Source organism: Symsagittifera roscoffensis, chromosome 7 (assembly GCF_963678635.1).
Source record: "Symsagittifera roscoffensis chromosome 7, txSymRosc1.1, whole genome shotgun sequence".
NCBI classification, from domain to species: domain Eukaryota; kingdom Metazoa; phylum Xenacoelomorpha; order Acoela; family Convolutidae; genus Symsagittifera; species Symsagittifera roscoffensis.
In genome coordinates, this window is record NC_087068.1 from 37,551,034 (window position 1) to 37,576,667 (window position 25,634).

The window sequence follows — 25,634 nt, forward strand, 5'->3', positions numbered from 1 at the left end:
TAGATACAAGACGAACATGGCAGAAATCATGAAAACAGCATAGCCAACAACCAAAAAGAACGACGAGAGAGCCCTAAAAGCGACGTAAACCCAGGGTGCGCATATAACGTTAAGGGAAATCGAGGTCTCCAAAACGAAGCACGTTGCCCTAGGAATAGAAAACGTAAAGGTTAGTGCCATAAAAAAGTTAAATACTTAAACGAGAGCAGTAGGTTTCACAGCGTCAGAAAATATTGAAAAAACACCGGCGCAACAGTCGCGCGAGCAGACCAGGGAAGGTTGGTTAATCCCCTTACATAAAAAGGGGCTTAATACAAACTAGACACCTACAGTGGCGTATGTCTTCTTCTCCTAATCAGTCATTTGCTTGCCACAATATTAGCATCCAGGTTCAGACAATGGGCGGAGCAGCTGGATGTACTCAGAGAATAGCATAATGGGAGGTCCCGGAGCAGCTCTGCTAGACATACGCAATGCTTATTCACGCGTAAACGGACCCATCATGTGGGAGTTCCTAAAGAAACTGAGTATGCCGGAAGAAAATCTCATCATTCTCAAAGGGCTCCACGAAAGCACAAGATACAAAGTCACGGGCAGAGAAAGTATGAGCGAAGACTGGCTCCTGGCTAGAAGAGGATGAGGAATATCCCTCATTTTGTTCAACATTTATCTTGAAAAGGGCCATGAAAAAGGCCAACAAGGCAAGAGAAACAAAAGCAATAGAGCGAGGACGCCAATTTGGGCTGAAATGACCGTGGGTACCCGAAGAAAGCCTTCCAAGTATCAACTAAAAGCAAACAGTAGAAAGCAGCTCGAGTTTATCGTTGACCAACCCCTATTTGCTGACGACACAACTTTGATAGATTGGCTCAAAGAGCTACAAGAAGGAAAGCAGATTATCAAAGAGGAGATGAAACAATTTGAAGAAACCTGCCATGACGGAAAGGATGATATCATTGAGTTCGATGGCGTGGTAGCAGACCACACAAGAATGCTGGGAACTATGATAGGAAAAAAAGGAGGACGTGAGCGCTAGAATTAAGAAAAGAAACATGGCTTGAGTAAAAATCAGGTGGTTCTGGAAATCTTCGCTAACAAAAAGAACTAAAAGGCTTATAGTACAAACAGTAGAGGAGTCAACTCTGCTTTTTCATACAACTGTGAGGCCTTGGACAACTAAAATCTTTATAGTGATACAGTAACGTCGACCGCAGCTAATGATTAAAATTGAACAACATGAAAATGTCAACATAATAAATTTCAACATAAATTTAAAAAAAAGGAAAATGAGTCGACAGAAACTAGGAAGAAGAACAACGAACACAAATAACATCTTTTTTCAAGAACTTTATTTGTAAAGAAGCTTTTACCTGAAACGAACTTTCCCTGATTACTACCTAAATGACATAAATTATTGTAGTTTTATTTGAATTCTCAAGAAATTGAGCATATCAGCAGTCTGCAGTCGTGAAATTTACCATTCCTACTAAAATTGACCATTCTTTAGACAAAGTTTTTAACGGGAAAAAAGTCTAGTACCCGATTGCAATATTCTTGCTTATCACAAGGGTAAAAAAACAAAGAATCCAAAAAACATGATTTTTTCTATTAAGTTGTTTGAAAAAAATGATTACTACCAAATAAGGATAATTAATACTAAATGAGGACTCTATTACGGTAGTTATATTTGAATTGGCAAGAAATTTAGCATGGCAGCACGCGAAAACACAGAGGTGAAGCTGCACTTCGCATACACAAGCAAACTATGACCGATAACGCTACTGGGGAAAACTGAATGAGCCAAACTATGAGTCTACAAAATTTCTTAAGTGACGCACGCCAATTATGAGTCTACAAAATTGCTAAGTGACGCTAGCCAATTATGGCACATTAGCAGTACCAGTCAATTTGAATAAAAATTGCCAACTAACATGCCTCAATTTATGGAGCGGAAGCATTTAAGCTAGTATACGAAAAAGTTCTTAGAAACATCCGACGCTGCCCAGGTTCGAACCCTCTTATTTTGTTGCGGGTCTCCTTCCCTACGTCTACGCTACAGATCCATGATACCTTGAAGCTAAAGTGCTATTTGTAATATAGTAGCCTGTGTTAATATCCTTCGCATTGGCTGTACTTAATAGCTGGATCAAAATGACACTTTCAAAATGAACACATTTCGTCGCGACAATTGCATCGCAACAATATTTGCGACTTAGGTTGGAAAAAAAGAGTTTATACTATAACACAAGCTTTATATCTCAAAAGATATACGTATTTCTCAAAAGATATATTAGAAAGGTTTTTACGGGTAGTAGTTACCGATTACAAGACACTTGCTCTCGCAAGTGTAAAAAGCCATTATAAAGCACATAGCTGTGATCATCCATCCTGGGGACAAAAATTCTAACGGCAAAAATCCAGTACTCGATGCAATACCGATGCCAATTGCAAGGATGACCAAATGAAATTGAATCCGGTCTAGGTCTGACCTCTATAACTTGCAATAAAAATCAGCATTTGAGGAAAATTTAAGCTTAATTATCTGAAAAAAAAAATCTATATTTTTCAAAAAAATTCATATTTCTACATACAAAGGAAGGATAACATGAACCAAAGGCAGCATCGGCCAAAAAGCATAATTGCAGTAAAACATTTATTATGCTAGGACAATTTTTGATGCAGCATCTTTACAGAAAATCATACACCAATTTCCAACAGTTGGCTTAAACTATTTAAGTTAATCAAGTAGAATGTGAAATCTTCTGTACTCAATAAGATAGTAAGTTCTCATTTTAGAGTATTTTTCTCAGTTTTCACTTTCTTCGGACCATACGCAGTTGTGACTTGATTTCCGATAGCCATAGCCAGAATGAAAGGCACACTTGCAAATGCAAACCAGCCAACGTCGTGTGCCACAACTTTCGTGAATGCGTCGGAAAAAAGGCCCAAAATTACAACTCCAGCTGCTAGGAAGAACCCTAATAGACCGATTGTAGCGTGTAATTGCTTCAGTTGCGCGAGCGTGAAAAAGCTTTTGAGATAGGCTGGGTACATAACAAACAGTCCTGCGATACAGTGTGAACAAAACTGAAAGACACTGGTGTAGCCTAAAAACCCATGCCAGGTTTTTGCGTGAGGTTTCCCCGCCCGTTCTTTATTGACATAAATGATGACAGCTCCTATTATGACTGAGGTTACTCCACACAGATGCAATATCCAATGTGTCTTCACTTTGTAGGCACGTGGCTTTGCTGCCACTAGTGAGCTGCTGGGAGAGAACACGAGAATTGCTTGAGCAATGAAGAACACAACCTAAAACACCAGCACAGTCACTCTTACCCTGTTGACCGGCATACAATTCAGCCACAAAATCTTGTGAAAAAGAGGCGAATCTGACGTTCGAGCCACTGGTTTGCGATACAGTAACAAGCCAGAAAATTTCCATGTACTCCGCATTGTCCATAGACTCATTTGACATATTCAACCACGAATGCATCATTTATCAAAAATTATAAAATCTTTTTCAGAGATTTGTAATCAGAAAAAAAATTAGCGATAAGACAAATCTTCACTCATAAATTTATTATGATTTTGACCAAATGATGGGACAAAACGAAAATTTTAACAATTTGGTCAATTTGGAGAAGAATTTCGCAAAACAACGTGCTTCAGAAACTGTGACTACAAAGAAATAACGGCGACGGTTCAAAGTTTGACTATTAAAAAGCTGAAAATTAGCAGTTTGCAAAAAGTACAGATACTGGTGGGACTCTAACCCACTTCTTTGTCTCCTTAGAAGGCATTACCCTGAGCCAGGGGCGGATTTAGGGGGGGGGGGGCGGGGGGTGCGGACGCCCCCCCCCTCAGGGATTCGACCCCCTGCCGACCCAAAGGGTCCCCCCTTTGATACTTTTTCAGAAATCCATTTTCGGCCGACCGACCCTAAAATTTTTCTAAAGGCGCCTTTGGCGCCAATATATACTAACTTTGAGGGGGAGCGCGCGCCAAAAAAAACGCGATTTTTTTGTCAAAATTTTTCAAAAATTGCCCGAAAACGGCTTTTATGACTGTTTTTTCAAAAATTTGCCTGCGGCGCAGAAAATTTTGCCAAAGTAGGGGCAAAACAGTGCTTTAGGAGAGCTCTAAAAATCAATTTGGTCGACCTAAAAAAAAAAAAAGGTCGTCAAAATTTTGGAAAATTTTTTGAAAATCCGCCCCACCCCCCCCCCCCCCCCTCGAGAAAATCCTAGATCCGCCCCTGCCCTGAGCACTACATGCGCATAATCAACAATTGTTAAATTGACAAAAAAATCCTTGTTCCGTTTTGATAACACTTGCTAATAATTATAACACAGGCGAAGCTAAACTTTGCAAACAAAAGCAAAAAGAGGCAAGAAGTAGCTTTAAAAGGTGTTAAAAAAGTAGAAAAACGCAAAAAATGAAGTAATTATGCGTTTTGAGAAAAATTGACCTCGGGATTCGAACTTCAGTCTTCGGACACCCAAGCACTGAAGACGTACAGACATAAGCCACTGGAATCTTAGTCACTAATAAAATAGAGAATATATGCTATTAAAATGTCAATGCTATGCAGCAAAAAAAAACATAGCCAATCAAAGATTGGAAGAGTGATGAACGCAAGTAAACATTAAAAAAAAACTTAGTTGAAAAAATATCAACTTTCGAAAATCAAATAAAAAATAGATGCCCTTTTAGCTCTATGAACTACTAGAACGATTCATCATTGGCGTTTTTTTTTCATAAATTTAACCCAATTTGAGAAAACTGGATCAACGGTAAAGTTTTTATTCCGCGGGAAATCTAAGAAATAAATTCCACTTTCGAACCTAGAACCATTTCCACGTTCGTATTTGGAGAGTGCTATTTACGTCAATTTCAGCAGACGAATTTCAATTGAACTCAAAAAGTGCATTATACCTAAGTGCATCAATATTTTACTACTTTTTCCTGAAAAAAAAAAAACAAAAAAAAATCAGCAAGACCTATACAAGAGTCTTCACTACATTCGTTATTCTTAAACATCAAAAAGAGAACTTTTATTTGCGACTGAGGCTGGAACAAAAGTCGAGATCGTAATATGACACTACGCTCTTTATGTAAATATAACATATTGAATTTGTAGAACGCTCTTTCCAAACAATTAGCAGTGAACCTTATACAGAAAGAAAGAAAGGATTTATTTCTCCATAATTGTGAATTTATTTCAATTTGCAACATCAATCAAAATAAACACATACACAAAATGGAGAGAATAGACAACAGACAAGCTTGTCTAATGAGAATCTACCAATGTTTGGTTTATTAACAATAGATAAACTACTTTAAAAAAAATTTTGTTGAATATATTAACTTTTTTTAATTTAAGAAAAAAAAACAATTAACTAACTATTATTCCTATGGGCAACTGGAAATATTGTACGCAATTTATAGATAATATTCATATTTTCAAAAAAATAGTTTAAAAATGTTTTTTTTCTGTTTTTATCGAAAAAACTAAAATTTTGAAAAAATCGCAATTTCTCGAATCCTACGGAAAATTGGAACGTCATTTTTTTGTGGGCAAACTTGGACCTCTGAATCATGGCCTGGTTGAAGTTAACTTTGGATTTTGATAGTTAAGAGTGAAAAAATATCATAAAACTAAGTTGTCGTCTCGAGAAAATTAACCAAAAAATGATTTTGTTAGCTCGTGATTTCATGAGATGTACAAAAATTTCATCTTGTGGGCAACGGAGAGTACTTGTTTTGTAACTAATGACTGAGAATTAATTGGCATAATCCTATTTCCTAGAATATTAACGAAAAAGTTTGTTCCCCGATAAGTTAAAAGAGTGGTTTTCTAACTGTGAATTTACTTTATTTTCAGATCTTGTAGTTTTTCTTATAGAATTATTGAAAGAGAACAGCTCAAAAAGAAATATTTCTGAATGAAAATTTGATAGCGATCTCAGTGAAAAACTCATTTCGTATATGAACAGTTAATGTACTGTCTTAACTTTTTGTTCTGAAGGTAAATCAGAAACGCTTTCGTAATTTTTTCAAAAAGAAATCAGCCGGATTACCCTTACTGTAAAACACAAAGCGGTTGTAAAGCAGTGGAGCTTGTGCAACCATACAATAAGATTCCGCACTGGATAATAGACCTAATGTTTGATTCTTTATAAGTAAACATAGAAGAGCTATACACGTAATGCCTTATCTTCGCAATTATTCCACACTGTCTTCGTAGCTTGTTTCTAAAATAATCAATGTAAAAAGAGAATCTTAATTTGTTATCAATGTTTTTTTTGCTGAATATTTCCAATAAATTTCGTATTTTAATTTAGCATCTTAACACGAAATTGGTCATAAGAAGCGCTTTTCCTAGTAAAATTAATTTGTATCTTTTTTTAGTATTAAGTGAAAATCATTAGCAGCAAGCCACTGAGCAACAGCATTAAAATCATCATTCAATTGATCGATGGGTCGCAAACATCAGCATACAAACGCACATTTGACTTTTTGACGATGCTCGGCATATCATCAACATATAAAAGAAAGAGAAGTGGACCTAAAATGGATCCTTGCGGTACGTTGCAGTCTACACTTCTCAAATCGAACCTTACACCAAATAATTCAACGCATCGCTCGCGATTCGTTAAAAAAACTTCGAATCCATTGGTGACAGTTACCAACTAGTCCAAAATACTTCTTTTCTAAAATTTCATGATTTTTTGAGATCAAGAAAAACGGATGGTACTACTTTTTGATTTGAAAGAATTTTTCTTTTACTTCAGCTTTAGCATCAATAGTGCTTTGTTTCACTCTATATCTAAATTATTTACAAATTAAATTGAATTAAATTAAAATAAATTAAATTTAACATAAATGCTGTTGAACCGTACCCGTTCGATTTTTTAAGTCATTAAAAAAGCTATTGGCCTGTAATTATTCATATCTTGGATCCGTCTTTGTGGAATGGTATGATTTTAGCTTTGGCAAGTTCGGTTGGATATGTAGCTTGCTTGATGGAAGCTTGGATCAGAATTGTTAAACTTGGTACAATTGAGTACGCACGGGCTTTTAAAATATTATTGCTTATATCTAGCTCTGATGAGGCTTTTGATTTCAACAAAAATATGGTAATTTCAAATTCATATGCAGTCATCGGCTTTACATATAATGAGAAGCAAGGCTCCGTAGTTTTTAATTCTAGTGGAGGTGGCGAAGTATTTTTCAGCAATTTATGTGCAATTTGCGCAAAAAAATTGTTGAAACTACTTGCAATTGTAACTGAGTCAGTATGCTTTTCGCCGTCTTCTGCTATGATATCACCGACAGCACCGCTGTGCGTTTTCATTCCTTTTAACAAGTTAATTACTAAATTTTGTCATATAGTAACTTCGCTTCGAGCACCTGATTTCTCTACTTACTGTATCTCTTAGTAACTTAAACCGCTCTTTCAACGATTGATACAATTTCTTTCCAGTCAATGAACAGTTTTGATTATTTCTTTTTGTGATCAGATTTTCTATTTTATTGGATAGCCATGGTGGACAATTAGCAATTTTTTAAATTCTTTTCAAACAACGGCGCAAAATGAGCGTGTAAATGAGAGAAGATATTACTTATATCTTCACTTTCTTTTATTGCTAATTTGACCATTTCATGCAATAAGAGGAAGTTGAAGTTCTGAACTTCTCCGGGTACTCGCAAAAAAAAGATGTATCTCTTATTGAGGCCGTTTCGTTTCCGCTACTAGAGCTGCAATTGCTGAACTTGACAAGCACAGGACAATGATCTGTAAAATTCTTGTGGGTTAATACACTTAGAGTAGAATTTATCAGATTATCTGGGATAAAAAGATCCAAACCAGTTTCTGAATTATTTTCAACTCTTGTGGGAGCAGAGCTTATAATATCGAAATCATTCGACTCTATTGCATCGATGTATTCCAATGAAGCCTTGTTTTGTTTTCTTATGTCTATATTGATGTATCCGCATACAATGACTTTCAAATTATGTAGACGCTGTAATTCTTAATCTAATTTTTCGAAAAACTACATCAGCTTATTGTACACTATGTACACTCTCTAGTTTCAAAAAACCGCAATGTCATTCATGCAAGCCAATCAAATCAATATAAAATAAGTGAACTTACTCCGAGACTCATGAAGAAGGGGTGCCATGAAAAGAGACCTGAAACAGAAAACAAATCTTGACAAATTAACGAAAATGATGCTGGACTTTTCACGAATAGAAACACACATTATTAACGAGCGTACTTCTCTTCTGAAGTTCAAACAGGTGATATGAAATGTTTTTACCGTGGCGTGAAGAAAAGACGATTAGGATCAATATATCGGCCGTAGTTGAAGTTTTAACAAAAACAATCGGATCATGCGTAAAATCTCGCCCTTCCCTCCTTGACCTATTGAAACATTCCTCCTCTTGAGTATGTCCCCTCCCCTATAAATTATTTCATAGAAGCGCACACAAATTAAATGCATTCAATACAAATACACCCAAATTTGATTCAGAAAATTTTGAAGTGAAACTGTTAGAAAATGAATCACCTCATATGAGTACAACTTTGCAGTATAGCGATATAAGGAAACATGCTATAAGAAAAAACAAATTTTGAAAAAATAATACTCAGAAATGCTATTAGAAAAACTGCAAAGTTTATTAAGACTATTCACGATCGACTTTTTCCGTTATTTCTTTTTTATTAAGACTATTCACGATCGACTTTTTCCGTTATTTCTTTAAATCATAAAAACTCATTTGACAAACTCGAAGCACAAGCGACGGTATCATTTGTGAAAGATAGAAATAGGGTTTCTTGCAAAAATTTTGTTATCAAATAGACTCAACCAGAGGCGAAGCAGAGCTTCTGATAATTTACGCTACAAATTATAGATAGAAATATAATTGAAAACAAAATTTTTGAAAACTTGAAAACTTCACTTTCAAAACAGCCACTGTCATAAAATAGGCTTTTAATATTTAACGATCGACCACTAAACCGAAGACGTGGGCAGATGTTGATTTACCCAAAAAAAAATGACACGTGAAAATTGTGATTAAAATTTTGAGAGGTTAATTTTTATAGCTTCGAACTGTTACACCTTAACCGACCTAAATTATATTTGATAATAATCAATTTTACCGTTCTTACAAACAATAAAAAGCCGGTAAATAATTGATGTTCAAATTCGTGAAAACACAGTTGCGAAACACGATCTGCAGCATTGAAACATAGCCAACAGAAAACGTAAGAAAACAAAAAAGAAAAAATACTCACTTTTTCGAATTTCAAAGAAACAAGCTAATTTTCGTACTTCAAAAATAGATGGCGCTTTAAAGTTTTTTTGAATTTTCGCGAACAATCTATGATTCATACTTTTTTGACACAGGTGAAGCCGAGCTTCACTTCGCGCCACTTGCGATACAATCATAAATGACTAAGAAAAAAAATCATGAGAAAAACAAAAAAAAATAATTGAAAGAAAAACCTTCAAGTATCATATTTTTTGTCAAAAAAAAATTAAAGAATTGTAACAAAAGTACAAAATATCCGAAACAAAATTACCTGCACCATTAGAAACTTTACAATGAGCTTTCAGAATGCAAGAAGAAGCCAAACTTTTATAACATATAATTTCTGCTGAACTAAGCCGACAAAAATAAGACGACAATCTAGTAGGCGGACAATCTATTATATATTTATCTCGCCATGTTTAAGCTTTTTCAACGTATTATTTTTGCATGTTTAACGCAAAAGTTTTTGCACGTTAAAGCTATATCGTATATTGCAATGGTTACAATTTTTTTCCTATTTTCCAGCTTGAATTCTGTTTTTTTTTTCGTCAAGTTTGAAATCAGCGACCCAAAAATGGGATGCTGTCAGGGTCATCCTTGGGTTTGCAAATTATGCCTCCAAATATGAGTACCCAAATCTTTTTAGTTTGCGAGATACAAAAATTCTTGTGATTTTTTTGAAAATTTTCATAAAACTCATAATTAAAAATTCCCCAAAAATTGAAATTCTCAACTCTGTAGTTGGGCTCTGTCAAACTTCTCTCAGGGGTTGCAACTCTTGCTTCAAAATCTGACTGCTCAAATCCTTTTAGTTTGCGAGATATGACATTTTTTATGATTTTTTCAAAAATTTTCTAAGAACTTATATATAACAACTTGACAAAAATTGAAATTTTTCAACTCTATGGTATGAGCTGCTCTCAAGGTAATTTCAGGCATTGCAGGTTGTGCATCCAAATGTGATTGCTCAAATTGTTTTAGTTTCCGCGATTTGACGATCTCAGCTAAATCATTAGGTGCTGCCAGGGTACTCTCAAGGTTTCCAAATCTTGCCTCAAAATATGACTGCTCAGATCCTTTTACTTACCGAAGTATGACGTTTTTTTAAGCCTTTTTTAAAAAGTTTTTCTCGCATAACTTAGATTAAAAAAACCAGCCAAATTTGATATTATCAACTAAACAGTGTCAATTTCTATCAGGGTACTCTTAGGCCTTGAAAATCGTTCCTCCAAATGTGACTGCTGAAATCATTTTAGTTTCCAAGACGTTTTTTCAAAAATATTTTAAGTTTCAAGAGGTTTCAATATACTGAGGTTTCAAGATACTTTCAGAGGTTTCAATTCTGTTCTTCACGTTTTGACTGCTTTTCTCATCTTTGTTTGCGAGATATGCCATTTTTATAATTTTTCAAAACTTATCAAAATTTTTCTTCAAAAAAACTACACAAAGTTTGAACTTCTCAAAATTATGATGAGGTGCAGTCGAGGGACTCTCAGAAAGTATTTAAATGGCCTCTGAAGATGACTCTGAAGATGCATTGGACTCGGAAGATGCGTTTCATTTTCCTAGATATGTATTATGATTCATTTTCCATGTTTTTCTTTAAAAAATTTCTTTCAAGTTCCAATTTTTTTTTCGAAATTTGAAGTATTCGACGCATTGGTAGGGCGAAGTCAGGCTACTACCAGCATCCTACACCCCAATTTTATTGCTCGAATTGTTCAAGTTTCCATTACGATATTTCGAAATTTTTCATTGATCTATCAGCTCTATGTTGTCAGCCATTCTGAAACCCAGTAGCTTCAGAGATTTGACGATTTTAGTTCAAAAACATTCAGTTGAAATTTTCAAATGAAAAACGTTGTTGGATGCACCCGTCTCTTCTTACTGTTGCATTCCTTTCCTTGATTTTTTTTTTCATTTATTTTAGATACAAGCTGTTTTCATGTTAAGTAATTTGTTTGAAGCACCAGAGGTGCGTTGCACGCTAGTTTTTTTATGAAACGGAGACATTCCTGTTTGAAAAAAACAGGTCCTAGTCAGATTCGAAGCCAGAACCTTTTCTGCCCCAGGTGTATTCGTTACCTCCAGACTAAGTGTGCCGGAGACGCTTAGAAATTTGAATTGAACATTTAGATATACAATGCTGAAAAAATTCCGATCTACAAAATTAAATTAGAAAAAAGAACACAGATGCGAAGTTGAGCTTCGCACTACTTGCGATACAACAAAACTTTTTATTTTTAAAAATCGCAAATGTCGAAAAACTATATCTATCATAATCAATAAGTCTAGTTTTGACACAAAAACATTCCAAGACAAAAAGAATGTGAAATTAGCATCCGAACATAATTTTGAAATTAGCATCGGACCATAACTTACCACGCGGTAACAAATACCTTGGCAGAAATATTATGAGCTGAAAAAAATGAACAAAGCTTAAGACTTAAGAAAAGTCCCCCTCGCCCTCAATAAACTCAAAAAAATGGTTTGCTGGTCAAATAAAACAAAATGAGACAACTAGGCCGATATAATATAGCCGAAACCTTTTCAGCCCCAAAATTTTTTTTTAAAAAGTTAAGACTAATAAGTTATCAAGCCTCCCTCGCCCTCAAAACACATACGCAAATACACTTTTTTCGCACGTCAAAAACGGAATATGAGGCCGATAAGCCGCTATAATATAGGCCGAAACCTCAAGCCGAAACAAAAGAAAAAAGGCTATAACAAAATTGCTGTCATGAAACATTTGAATTATATTTCTATTAAGATGTTTAGCAATTTGTGCAATCCATTGAAACGATTCGATGTAGGGTCATTAAGTCAATAAAATATAGGCCAAAATCACTTGATCAGAATAGTTTTTAATCGAAACAACACCAAAAAAAATATGTAAGGTGTCAAACTTTTTAAAAAATACAAACAAACAGCAGAGATAAATCAGAACACTAAGGCAACTATAATGTAAAAAAAAATTCAAAAAAGCGATTTGGTTGGATGGTAAAAACAAAGCAGAAACTAAGCCGAGAAAAAAAAACGAAAGCGACAAAGTCGAAAATTCAAAAAATACCCAAGAAAAAATATTCAAAAAATTTGAACTGCGAATTTATTGAAAAACACTAAGAAGGATGCACAGTGAGAGTAATAGACCCATGAGCGCAAAAATATACGCACACACAGCATCCATGTCGTGTTTTGCATGCATGCTGAAATCTGTAGACAAAGTTGTTCACGGAAAAAAACCTAAAACCCGATTGCAATACCCGATTGCTATCACAAAAGTAAACATAAATAGAAACTGCTAGCATTCATTTAAACTGCTAACATGCTCAAAATATGTCTGTAGCAATAGAAAGACGCAGTCTGTTACAACAGAATGGCGGAAAGTCCATCATATGAGTCCTGTGAACAAAGTTATTTCCGGGAAAAGACCTTCTAGTACCCTATTGCAATACCCTGCTTATCGCAAGGGTAATAAAATTAACCCAATGCCAAAAAACTGGTTCAATAGGTTAACATTTTATTCCACTCAGAAATCTCAAAATTAAAATCCATTTTCAAAACTAAATCGATCACATTTTTTGAGATTTTTACCCCCTTGCTATAGTAGTAGGATAGGCTTCTGGGTAGACCCACGTGTGTGACCCCTCACTGATCAGTTAAATGAGTTTTCCAGCTGGATTGCGTTGTCGGCAGAGGCAGAGGATGCGCCAAGTGCACGGAACTAGTTCTTTTGTACTGCGTTTCCACGTAATTCCAATATACTCGTGTTAGATTTTGTTTCAGCTTTGTTGCGTCGCTAAAGTCAATTTTTTTTGAGAAAATGTTATACAGCAAAGCTGCTCTTTTCCAGAAATTTTCATCACTTTTGCATAATCGATATTTTGGCACTTCGAATTCGTTGTTATTTCCTTGTCGGGTTGTTTGATTCGTGTTCCAACTTACATATTGAGCCGCTGCTATTTCGTAATTACCGCAGTTAGTTTTCCAGAAGAGCAATACGTCGCGCAACTCCATATATATGGACACTGGCAGTAGATTAGCTGTTTTCAATTTTGTGACATATGAAGAATTGTAACCATATATCCAAGACATTGCTCTCGATTTCACTTTTTCAATGATTTTCAACTGACTTGTTATAATATACCGCTTGTGAGCCATAAGTCAGAATGGGAACTACGTACCCAGTGTAACAAATGATTTTTGCTGATGCTTGTTTTGGATGTAACATTTCTTTTCACAAAAAATAGCTCTTTTGTCGCCTTCGCTCCTCGTCTTTTTGCATTTTCCAGCCAAGACAATTTCTGTGTGACGATTAGTCCTAGATCTTTCTGATTTCCTTCAGATTTCGTTTCTTTTCCTCAAAATTCCGTTTTCTGTTTGCCTTTAAAGTTCAGCATATTACACTTATCAGCATTAAGAGAAAAGATTTTGTTCGCACCAAATTTGAAGTTGACTGATGTCACCCTGAACCATTTCATTGTTAGTGCTAGGAAATTTGTAATCATCTGCATATCATAGGGCAAATGAGTGAACATTTTCAGTTATGTCGTTAATATATATGATGAACATAAGTGGTCCCAATAGCGAACCCTGAGGTACACCACTGGTTACGTCAAGCATTGTTGAATTTGATTGCCCAATTTTGACATACTGCTTTCGGTCATTTAAGTAGCGTTCCATTATGGCCAAAAAATTTCCCCCAATACTCAGATTTTGCAATTTTCGTAACAAAATATTATGTGACACTTTGTCAAACGCTTTTTCGAAGCCTAAATAAAAGCACATATTTCGTTTCCTATTTTTCCAGGACCACATGCTTTTTTGGGATCAAGCAACGTTAGTACATTTGAAATTTGGATCTCAGTTAACTTAATTTTGTTAATAGTGCAAACGGTTTCGTTTATATTTCGGTCTAGCGTATCATGGACTTCCATGTGGAACACACTTTGGAAAAAATTATTGAGAAGTTCAGCTTTTTCGACTTCAGATTTAGCTACTTCATCGCCAAAATACATTCGATCCGGTAAACACTCAGATTTCCTTAAACTCCTGAAACATTTGTTCAATTCACTGAATTTCCGACTGGCGAAAATACTTTCTTCGAAACTTGCTAAATCAATTTCAGCTGAAGTTTAGTATTCCGACTCGAGCATTTCAATCTTCTCGCGTTTTTGGGATGTTTGCTTTTTGGCTGTATTGTTACACGAGGACAATGCGTTTCCATAAAAGAATTTAACCTATCGTAACAATGTTCTACAATTTTGTCAACGTTACTGTAGCAATATGGGTTAAAAGGCTCTGCTTTTAATTTTTGAATCATTTCTTTCCAGTTAATTTTGTTTCAAGCGTAATGAATTGGCGGCTTTTGTATTTCCTTGCTAAAACAGCTATTAAGCATAACATCCAATTTTATTTTGTTATCTGACTCCATAATCTGTTCAAATTTTTTTTCAAATAACAGACCAAGTAAGGCAGATTAATAGTTATCTTCAGAGTGCATTGTTTTCCAGTCTGTGTTTGAAAAATTTATGTCGCCAGTTATCATTGTAAAGTCACATTTTTGGTCTTTTTGCATTTTTTGTAGATAACGACACAGTTTCTGAAAACATAATATTGACCATCGGTATTTACTTTCTTTTGGCGGGTTATATAAGCAACATAAAATAAAACTGAAGTTTTTTAGTTTCGATTTTTATGATAAGGCATTCGTTTTATTTGCTGTCAATCACCGAAAAACTCAATCCATTTTTTCTTATTGCGATCAAAACACCTCCGTGTTTTGTCTTTTCATTTATTGATTTTCTGTCCGAGCGTATTATTTAGTAATTGTTCAAAAATAAGGCGTCATTTGGAACTTCGTCAACTAGCAATGTCTCAGAGAGACAGAAAATGTCGTAATTTGGATGCGATTTTGCGACACATAATTGATATCTGAAACGAACTGGACTTAAAACGAAATCAGAGGTCAAACCGCAAAAAATTGACTGAGTCTGAACAAATTTTAAGATTTTTCCAGCAAAAATGAAAACGCCCTATATAAGAGACTTCCCTACGTTTATCGACTCCTAATATGCAGCCACTTCGACGGAAAAATTTGCGTTAGGCGACTGTCCAGAGGAAAATAAAAGTTCATGAAAAACTAGCGTGTAACGCACCTCCAGTGCTTCGAATTTTTGACACCTCGTGAAAAACCGCATATATTCGAAACCAGATCTGCAGGCTTTTAGTGTACTCTGACAGCACCCAATTACATGGTTGGTTATTTCATATTCAATAAAAAAATTAAATCTTATTTTCCGTCATCTCGAAAACGTCAAATCTCGAAAAGTACAAATATATGAGTAGTCATAGTTGGATGCAAGATTTACAACTCCTGGGAGTACCCTGGCAGCGCCCAATTACAGGGTTGGGATATTTCAATTTAATGAATTTTTCTAAACCTAAGTTAACTGAAAATTTTGGAAATATCATTAAAAACTCTAATCTCGAAAACTACAAGGATTTGAGCAGTCATATTTTGAGGCAAGATTCGCAACCCCTATGAGTACCCAAACAGCACCCAAACTCAGGGTTAGGAATTTCACATTTTAAAAAAATCAAAGTTGAGTTTTCTGGAAAACTCTGAAAAACCCACCAAAACGTCAAATCTGGAAAACTACAAAAATTGGAGCAGCCATAATTGGACGCCAGGTTCCCAACCCGTGAGAGTTTTCTGATAGCCCCCGAGTACAGGGTTGATAATTTCAAATTTTGAAAAAAAATGTGTGAGTTTTCTGAAATTTTTTTAAAAATTACAAAAAAGCTCATATCTCAAAAACTACCAGATATTGAGCAGTCATATTTAGAGGCAAGATTCGCAACTCTCGAGAGTACCCTGACAGCATCCAACTACAGGGTAAGGAATTTCATATTTTGAAAAAATAATTCGTTTTTTGAAAAAAATCACAAAAAACGTCATATATCGAAAACTACAGGAATTTGAGCACTCATAATTTGAGGCAAGGTTTGCAACCCCTTGAGCGAACTCTGAAAGCCCCCAGTGTTGAGATATTCAATTTTGAAGGGAAAAAAATGTTAAGAAACGTCATCTCTCAAAAATTACAAGGAATTGAGCAGTCATATTTAGAGGCGAGAATCGCAATCACTGACAGTACTTTGACAGCACATATCTACAGGGTAAGGTTTTTTAAAAATTTGAAAACAAATTAGTTCAAATTTTTTGCAAAAGTCACAAAAAACGTCTTATCTCGAAATCTTCGGGGATTTGCAGTTGAAGTAGTACGCATGGTTCGCAAAAAATCACAAAAAAACGTCATATCTCGAAAACTACAAGGACTTGAGTGTCTCATTTGGAGGCAAGATTCACAACCCTTGAGAGTACTGTGACAGCACCCAGTTACAGGGTTGGGACCTTCAAGTTGTAATTTTTTAGTGAATTAAGTTTTCTGAAAATCTTTGAAAAAAAAATCGTCGTATCTCGTAAACTAAAAAGATTTGAGCAATTTTAATTAGACGCCAAGTTCATAGCCACTTTGTGAACCCTGTCAGAATCCACTATTGGGCTGCTTTTTAAAACTCGCTTGAATAACAACTTAATTCAATTTGGAAAAATTGAAAAAAAAAATTTTAACCATTGCAATATAGAGTAAAGATAGAGAAAAAAAGATCGAAAAAGAAGGATCGAAATAACAGATTAAAAAAAGAAAAAATATAGATAAAAAGATAGAAACATCGAAAACAAAGAAAGAAAAAGAAAGATAGAAAAGATTTTAAAAAGACAGAAAAAAGATCAAAAAAGAAGGGTAAAAAAAGATCGAAAAAGAAGGATCGAAAAAAAAAGACAGAAAAGATAGAAAATCCAGATAAAGATGAAGAGAAAGAAAGATTGGAGACAACCGTTTGACAGTTGTACTATTTTGAACTGAATCGTCAAAACCAAATTGAAAGTTGAAAAAATAGGAGACAGTTAGACAGACATTATCAAATTAATTTAAAAAGCAGGTAAACAGACCTCGAAAAAAATACTGAAAGAATAATGACCTTGCGGAAAACTAATTGAAACATTTTCTTAAGCATTGCAATATATGTTATAGCTTAAACATGAAAAAATCTTTCGTTAAACATGCAAAATAATTACGCTTAAACATGGGAGATAGCTGTCACTAGCATTTAAATATAGTATAGATTTAAATATAGTATAGATATAGAGAGATAGATATAGAAAGATATAGATAGATAGATATAGATAAATTGTCATAAAAAAGGTAATCGTTTTATAACTTAAAACAGCCTAACCCTCTTGAAACATACCAAACAATTTTTACCGCTTCAAACGTCAAAAAAGTGACTAGGGCGATATAACATACACCGGAACGTATTAAAAATCAGGATTCGTATTTTTGCAAGTAAAAGAACGACATTCATTTATGATGCAAGTTACTTAAATCAGAAAAAATCCATACATTGAAAATTAAGCCGACAAAAAGCAGACAAACGATAGTCCGACTTGAAAATTTCTCTAACTATAGTCTAACTATCAAAATAGCCCAAATTTATTTTTCAGATACATGTGAATTGATAAGCACTTACTGGTTCCAGTTTTCATAACAAAGGCCACTGCTAAAACGAATCCAATAGATAGAATGTGAACAACCATCATACTGGGTTTTGGGGGCAATTTGAATGGGATGCGCTTTGAGCACGTAGATGTTTGAAGCCACTCTTGAGATTTGCTTCGGGTGCGGTTTTTGTCGTTGTTATACAGCTCGTTCACATTTTTCAGTGGTGCGCCATCTATTTGAACAGTAGTAAGACTGTTTGCGTGGTCAATATCCGAAACTCTTGGTTTAGCATTCGATGTTGTCTCACTAGAATTATGGTTGATAGAGATTTGAAGAGCAGACACTTCTAAGTTCCCAGGATATGTTTGACACTCCAGTTTTACAATGCCTTTCAGTTCATCGGAGGAAATTTCTTCCATCCATTGAAAAGTAAATCATCCAATCCTGAAAGAATTTCGATTATAATAAAGCTTAGGGGTGTCTTTTCATTTTTCAATCTTAAACTAGACCATCAAAATTTGCTTTTATCAAAATTAATAGCTTATTTTTCACACTCAAGTTTTTGTTTTACAGGCCCCGTATTTTCTCTTCTTCAATGAACATTACACTCCGTTGTACAGCTGGATCAAAACTGACACAAATTAGCTTTTCAGAGTCTCGGGGTCTGATTTTCAGACAAGTAGTTCCTGTTCCCACCATGCTTCGGCACTTAACGAGTAGTTTTTGGGACTTCAGTTTACTAACAACACGTCTGGCAGGCATGTCTTACATCTGAATTAGAAGTAAATCATCAAAATTATCATGGTAAACGCAGTAACCGGTTAATAGTCGTATTAATAACAGTCACCGGGCCAACACATGTGAAAACGAGATAATCATCGACGGGGTCTGCGAAGACAACGGACAGTTTACATCCAATATAGAGGCCGAAGAAGCCAAAGTGGCCGAAATTTTTGATCATATAGGCGAAGAAAATCTCAGTATCTGCCAAATGTATAGACTTGGTAAAGCTAATCCCCAACAACGAAGACCGCGTCCTTTACTTGTTCGTCTGTCATCCGAATGGAATGCTAGAAAATGCCTGGCAAAATCTTACAAACTGAAGAATTTCAAAGAAAAGATTTTCATATCGAAGTCCCTGAACCAAGAAGAACAGATTCTGAAACGTAAAATCTTCAAGAAACGGTATGACATGATTAACAATGAAAAAGTTCCACGCGATGAGCTAAAAATTCGTGGTCTGACCCTCGAACGAAATGGTATCAAGATCAATCTTGACTGACTACAATCAAAGTTATGCCTTATCAACGCACAAAGTCTCTTGAGCATAAATCAGCGTCTGAAGTTAATCAATTTTCTTTCTTTACATTCTCCTGATATCGTGTTCATTACTGAAACATGGCTTAAACCAGAAGTTACTGATCCCGAAATTATTCCTATGAATTCTCCCTATTCGGTTATTGCTCGAAAAGACCGCACTTCTGGAGAACACGGAGGTGTTCTCATTGCTACAAAAAGGAGTTTTGCTCTAAATTATTCAACTCTATCATACGATGCAGATTACTGCATCGGACTTTCAATATATTCGGGTGCAGTTAATCATATTTTCCTCCTTATTTACAACCCCCCCGCTTCGTCGCAGTTTCGGATACCTGCCAAAATGCTTACTGATTCAATACGTTATTTTAACTCCAAATTGATTAATGGTTCTAGTTCGTACACAATCTTAGGTGACCTAAATCTGCCTGATATCTGTTGGGCATCTTCTGATGGTGGCTGTGATTACTCGAAACTGTTCCTAGAGGTTATTGAGGATCATAGCTTAATGCCCCTTATATATGAACCCACACATCGCTCAGGCAACACTCTTGATATCATTTTAACTTCGCACACAGAATTGTTCACTGCATTTGTAAATGAAGTGCTTTACTCAGACCATTTTCCTTTATTTGCTTTTTTTACCATTCCTGAAGCAGCGCCTACTGTGAGTGGGAATTTTATGAAAACCTCTCTATCTAAATCATCTTTTTCTCATTCGATCTTCAATACTAACATCAGCCCTTGCTTTACCAAACTCATTGTGGAACAAAACTCATGTTATTCCATATCCACCACTAATGATTATGTAGATAGCTGGTACGCTCAGATCAATCATGCAATTCTTTCATCATGCGCACAGAAAACTAAAAGACGCCAGCAACTTCCCTATTATTATTCGTCGCATACAGTTCATTTACTGAATAAGCATCATTCCATATCTAAACGGACAGCCAACACAAATCATTTAGCTTCGATCCAACAAGACCTTAACAATTCAATCGAATTGGATAAAACTTGTCTCCTTGAATCTTTAAGACCAAATTCTACCCGTGATTGCTTTAAATACCTTCGATCTTTTACCAGAAGGAAACTACCAAACCAAATGCACTGGATGAATAGAAAAGCATCCACTTCTATTGAAATAGCCATTCTTTTGAACGATTACTTCTGTTCAGTGTTTCTAGAAAAGCATGAAATTCAAATCTTACAACCCGAAAAACCCACCATTTTTCTATCCGATCTCCATGTCAACCTTAAAAAGGTCGAGAAAGCTCTCAAATTTGCTAAAACTTCTTGTATTACCAACGACCGCCTCCCAACCTTTATTCTTAACTACTGCAGTGAATTAATATCTCCTCTAGTCGTGCAGCTCTTTGTCAAGGTTTTGGAAACTAAAACGTGGCCAGAACTTTGGAAATGTGCGTTTATTACGCCAGTTCTTAAATCTAGTAATCCCGAAAACGTTGAAAATTATCGCCCGATTAGCATATTGCCTCAATTATCGATTGTTCTGGAGAGAATGATCTTCGATTTCATTTATCCTAATATTCGGGCTAAAGTTACACCTGCTCAACATGGTTTTATGACCAAGCGATCGACTGTTACTCAGCTTCTTGAATACCTAGATCAGATTTATAACGACGTCGAGGCAAAAAGCGAATGTCTTTCTGTGTACTTCGATTTTCGCAAGGCTTTTGATCAAGTTCCTCATCATATACTTATTTTGAAACTTGGTAATTTAGGCTTTGACGTTAGCTTTCTTGAACTTTTTGCTTCCTATCTCACAAACCGCACGCAAAATGTCTTAATTAACAATGAAGCATCTCCAAAAGGCCATGTAACAAGTGGTGTTCCGCAAGGAAGTGTACTCGGCCCTTTACTATTTATACTCTTCATTAATGACATGCCAGCTGTCTTGAAAACCTCTAAATGTTTTCTGTTTGCTGATGACAGCAAACTCTATTCAAAATATGACTTTTCCTTAGTTCAAATAGACATTGATCTATTTATCAATTGGACGCTTGAAAACGAAATGACATTTAATTCTGATAAATGCAAAGTTATTTGTTTTAACTCAACTTCCCCCAAATCTACACTTTGCCTTAATGATTACCCAATTCCGTCAGTTTCATCTATCAAAGATCTCGGAGTAACGATATCTAGTGATTTAAAGTGGGACATCCACATTAAAACCAAACTGGTTGCAGTTAACAAAGCTTTCCATTTCTTGAAACGTTCAATCCCTTATGGAGTATCCATGAGAACCAAATTCAAATATTACCAGCTATGTATTGTGAGTATTTTATTATACGGTAGTCAGGTCTGGTTTCCATCTTTAACATATCGCCGCAAACTAGAATTATTTAACAGAAAATGTTTGAAATGGGTAACGGGAGTCAACGACTATACAGAACAACTTAGAAAAACGAATTCCTTGCCAATTTCCTTCACTATAGCTTTACATGATATGTGTTTTCTTAATTGAGTCCTGACTGATCAATTTGATTTCAACCTTTACAGATACATAAATTTTACCTTTGCAGCCAAAGACCTTCGCAATAGCTCACGCCCTAAGCTTTCAACAACCCAGAATTGTCGACTCTTCTTTACAGAGCAATTTTTCTTCTATCGCGTCTGTCGGTATGCCAACATGATTTCAGCAAACAACATAGCCGACATTTTCTCATCGCCTGAAATTTTCAAAGCAAAATTGAAAATCTATCTGAAAAATAGAATTGATATGTTCAACTTAAACAACTCTTGTTCAATGCTACTTTGTTGCCATTGCATAAATTGCCGTTCGTGATGTCTTGTGTACATAATCATACCATTTCTTTTGTTTGATGCCTTTATATTTTAAAGGGAATAAATTCTTTTAGTAGTAGTAGTAGTAGTATTTTTCAAGGAAAATGGGATAACAAAATTTTCTGAATAAATTTGGCGGGATATTTTGAATTTGATTGCGAAACAGATGTTAGGTAACAATTTGATAAACTATTTATATGAATCATGTTTTTGACACTTTTTCTTATGATTTTTGATCATTCTGTAAAAATTAGTGTTGTTAAAATTCGAAGTAAACATGTGCCAGTCGGTCACATTTGGAAGTTTGACCTTGATTTTGGAGAAAACTTCTAGAGTTGCTTGACTTATATTATTACTTTACTTATACCATTCATTTAATTCTAGAGTCGCGTCACTATGTGAGTACTGAATTTAATTTCTTTAGTGTTTTTTACACGATTATGCTGAGATAAGGCGGGGTTTAGGTTGTGTAACATTCGCCCGGAAGATACATATCGACGGATAACAAAACTAAGTCTTAAGACGACTGGCTAGCGTCTAAACAGAGCTTTGCATGTTTTTCACCGTCTCTACCAAGCCAGTACTTTTCGGTGGTCTTTCTTACATCAGGCTGACAAAAACGTTACTGTTCTCCGGCTTCGACCAGAACGCTCAAATTAACTGAATTACATGCAAAATTAGTGAGCTCATGGCTGGGTCTCTGTATCCCCAGACCACGAGGTCACTCCTAAAAACAGGGCTACTACTTATCATATTACTATTGTTTTTGTTCAGTTGATAAAAATCATCATCTCCATCGAAGATGGATCAACCCTTTCCCCCCAACTCCTAGCACCTCATCCTTGTCAAAACTAATCAAAATATCAGTTAAATTCAAGTCAGGACATGACAGGATGCTAAAATTCAATACAAGTTCATAAAAGTTCCCGTCCCGAGACCCTTCCGGATTCTTGAATCCGGCGAATCAAGCTCCTTAACCTCAGGTTCACGCTAACTCGGAGGGCTGGTTTTTACCCTTCACCGTTGTTCGCAACGGCCTTGCAACTATTGTAACAGCACAATAGTTGCAACTCGGAACGTCCTCTGCTGTTCGGTAGTTCGTTGTTGTTTTTTAGTCTCGATTTTCGTACTGTTCGTAATCGCAGATAAAGTTGTTCTGTTTCTTTCTGCTATTTTAGCCAAAATGGCCGTTTTAACATTTCTCAGAAATGTTACGTCATCACTTCGAAAATTTAAAATTTAGAATTCCAGAATCTTCTAGCCTTCACCGTTTGGCCAATCATTCAAATAACGTCCTTATCCGTTCTAAATCGCCAATCCGGAAGGTTCACTGCTAAAATCCTGAATTCTGCAGAGACTGCATTTTGGCCATTCTGGTCGAATGTCACATACTCCCCGGACAGTCCGGTCAATGTCCTCATTGAATCGCGCAATGTTCTAAATGGTTACAGTGTCATCGAACAGAATTTACAAAATGCACGAAATTACTTTTACCTACGTCACATCGACTCACTGCAGAATATAAATGGCATCATACTACATCACTATAGCCTTCAAATTCTTTCATTTATCTGCACATTGAGGATATGACTTAAGATAAAACATATTTTCTGACCTCCAGTGTCAATATCCCGATTGAAACTTTTTCTCCTGGATTTAAAAGGTGTTGGCTTGCAGGACAGTCCTGCCAACCAACAAGCTAAAATTATCCTACTATGCTCCTTCCCTTCGGAAATCTTGCTTGCCTATTGTCCTGAGTATTAAAACTAAGAAACTTTGTGGTTAGAAAGAACAATGCAACAACCTCCCTCCTCAAGAAGTTACTCAAGTTTTTCATGTCACCACAAAGTTATCAGTCTTCCTAAGTGATTAAAAACAATCATGCAGGCTGGAATATTTAAATATACTCTTCCCTCAAGCCTTTCTAAATAAATAATAAGTGAGTGTCTCTAAAGCCACTTCAACTAAAACCAAAATGCAAATTTATAAATGCAACAATTTCCAAACTCAACTTAAATGTTTCAGTTTTCAATTACAACTTGGTTGCTTGGTTTCTCACTTGAGTTTTTCACACACATAAAACAATTCTGAGTTTTAACTTTTCTTCATCATCCCTTTGTTCTCTTCTTTTTTCGTCGTTTAGAAGTTCTAAAACTTCTAAATTCTTCTGATTTTCTTTCTTGCTGCCTCTTGTTTTCTCGACCATTCGTCAATGCTCCATTTCCTCCTCCTGTGACACTGACTCCGCACTCTCGGTTTCCGTGTCTTGTAGCACGTCATTGACTATCCTGACGCTGTTGGAAGCCGTCCTCCAACACTTCTGCTCTTCCACCCTCTGTTTACAGCAAGGTAGGGGATCCACGTTTGATTCTCTGTTTCTACAGAAGCTGTTGTGGAGACACAACGTCACGTTTCTCTCCAAATCTTCTTTCAGCATCTCTGCCTTCTCATTTCCACTACGCTCGCTCGTCCTGGAAATTCTTTTCACAGCGGTGGTCACTGCATTCCGATGGGTCACGAAAGCTCGCTTGAAAGCTCCTGCCCCAATGTCCAGTTGATATTCACTGTATACTCTGCCATGCTTCGACATATGCTTTTTCGCATACTCGTACAACCATGCAGTCATGTTAGCTCTGAACCATGGCATCAATCGTTTTCTTGCCCATATCTTCTTCACTTCCATCGGAATGTTTAGAACTTTGCACATTGTCTCAAAAAGATCTAAATCTTTTAGACAATCTAATTTCTGCAATTGTTCTCTCGTCGGTGCCTCCTGTCTATTATTTTCTCTCACATGAGCTTCCAGCCATCGTATCGCCATCATAACTCCCACTATCACTATTGTTATGGGCTGTGATGAATCTGGTAAACCCATGGAGAGCAGCTCTCCAGAGTCCCAGATCAACACCAGATTACTACGCTTGGGATACCACCAGGTCTGCAGCAAGCAGTGGCAAGGAAACTCGTCATGTGTCAACATGATGCTCCTCCAATTCCGTTTTCCCGAAGCTTCCAGCAATGGCTCCACTTCCATCATCACTCGGTGGATCTCATCATTCTCATCTACTGCATTGTAATCTGTGACAGTTGATCCTCTCTGTTTCTGTTTTTCAAAGTCACTGAAGTTCCCGCTCACATATCCCATGAACTTCTTTCCTAGTATTGACTCCAACTCCTCTTTGGTTCTTTCTGGAACTGCTGAGAAAATCTTACACAGTAACTCGTAAGACTTTTCAGACATTCTTGCCAACCTCACGCACTTCGGCACTGAAAAGTCTTGATCCACAATCGTCCTTGTACTCTTCACATCCACAGCTACGAAATGTACAGGATACTTGCTCTTGCACATTGGAGCCAACATTGAACCCACCAAATATCGTGCTCCTGATGGTCTACAATAAGTTTCGCTGTGTCTGATGTTCATCTCCGTTTCGATTGCTTCCCTCCATTTTCCTATATACTTCTGCTCAGTCTGCAGAACTCCTGGGAATACTTCTACGCTGATGGCTGTGACCATCTCATGTTTCTGTTCTAGATTCAATAGTGACTCTAAAGAACCAAACATGCTGTAGAATCCTAGTGCTGTCACCAGATTCACATCGGTTCCTCCATGGCAATCTG

The 25,634-nt window shown here is 36.0% G+C and overlaps 1 protein-coding gene across 1 annotated transcript; it reads right to left on the reverse strand.

Moving 5' to 3' along the window:
• Positions 1 to 2,639: 2,639 nt before the first annotated feature.
• Positions 2,640 to 18,328, reverse strand: LOC134851477 (transmembrane reductase CYB561D2-like). Its single transcript, XM_063867584.1, has 3 exons — positions 17,917 to 18,328; positions 8,162 to 8,199; positions 2,640 to 3,312 (listed from the first exon to the last, which is right to left on the reverse strand). Exons 1-3 carry the CDS (start codon positions 18,305 to 18,307, stop codon positions 2,788 to 2,790), a joined length of 954 nt encoding a protein of 317 aa, XP_063723654.1. The 5' UTR covers positions 18,308 to 18,328; the 3' UTR covers positions 2,640 to 2,787.
• Between the last annotated feature and the right edge of the window lie 7,306 nt (positions 18,329 to 25,634).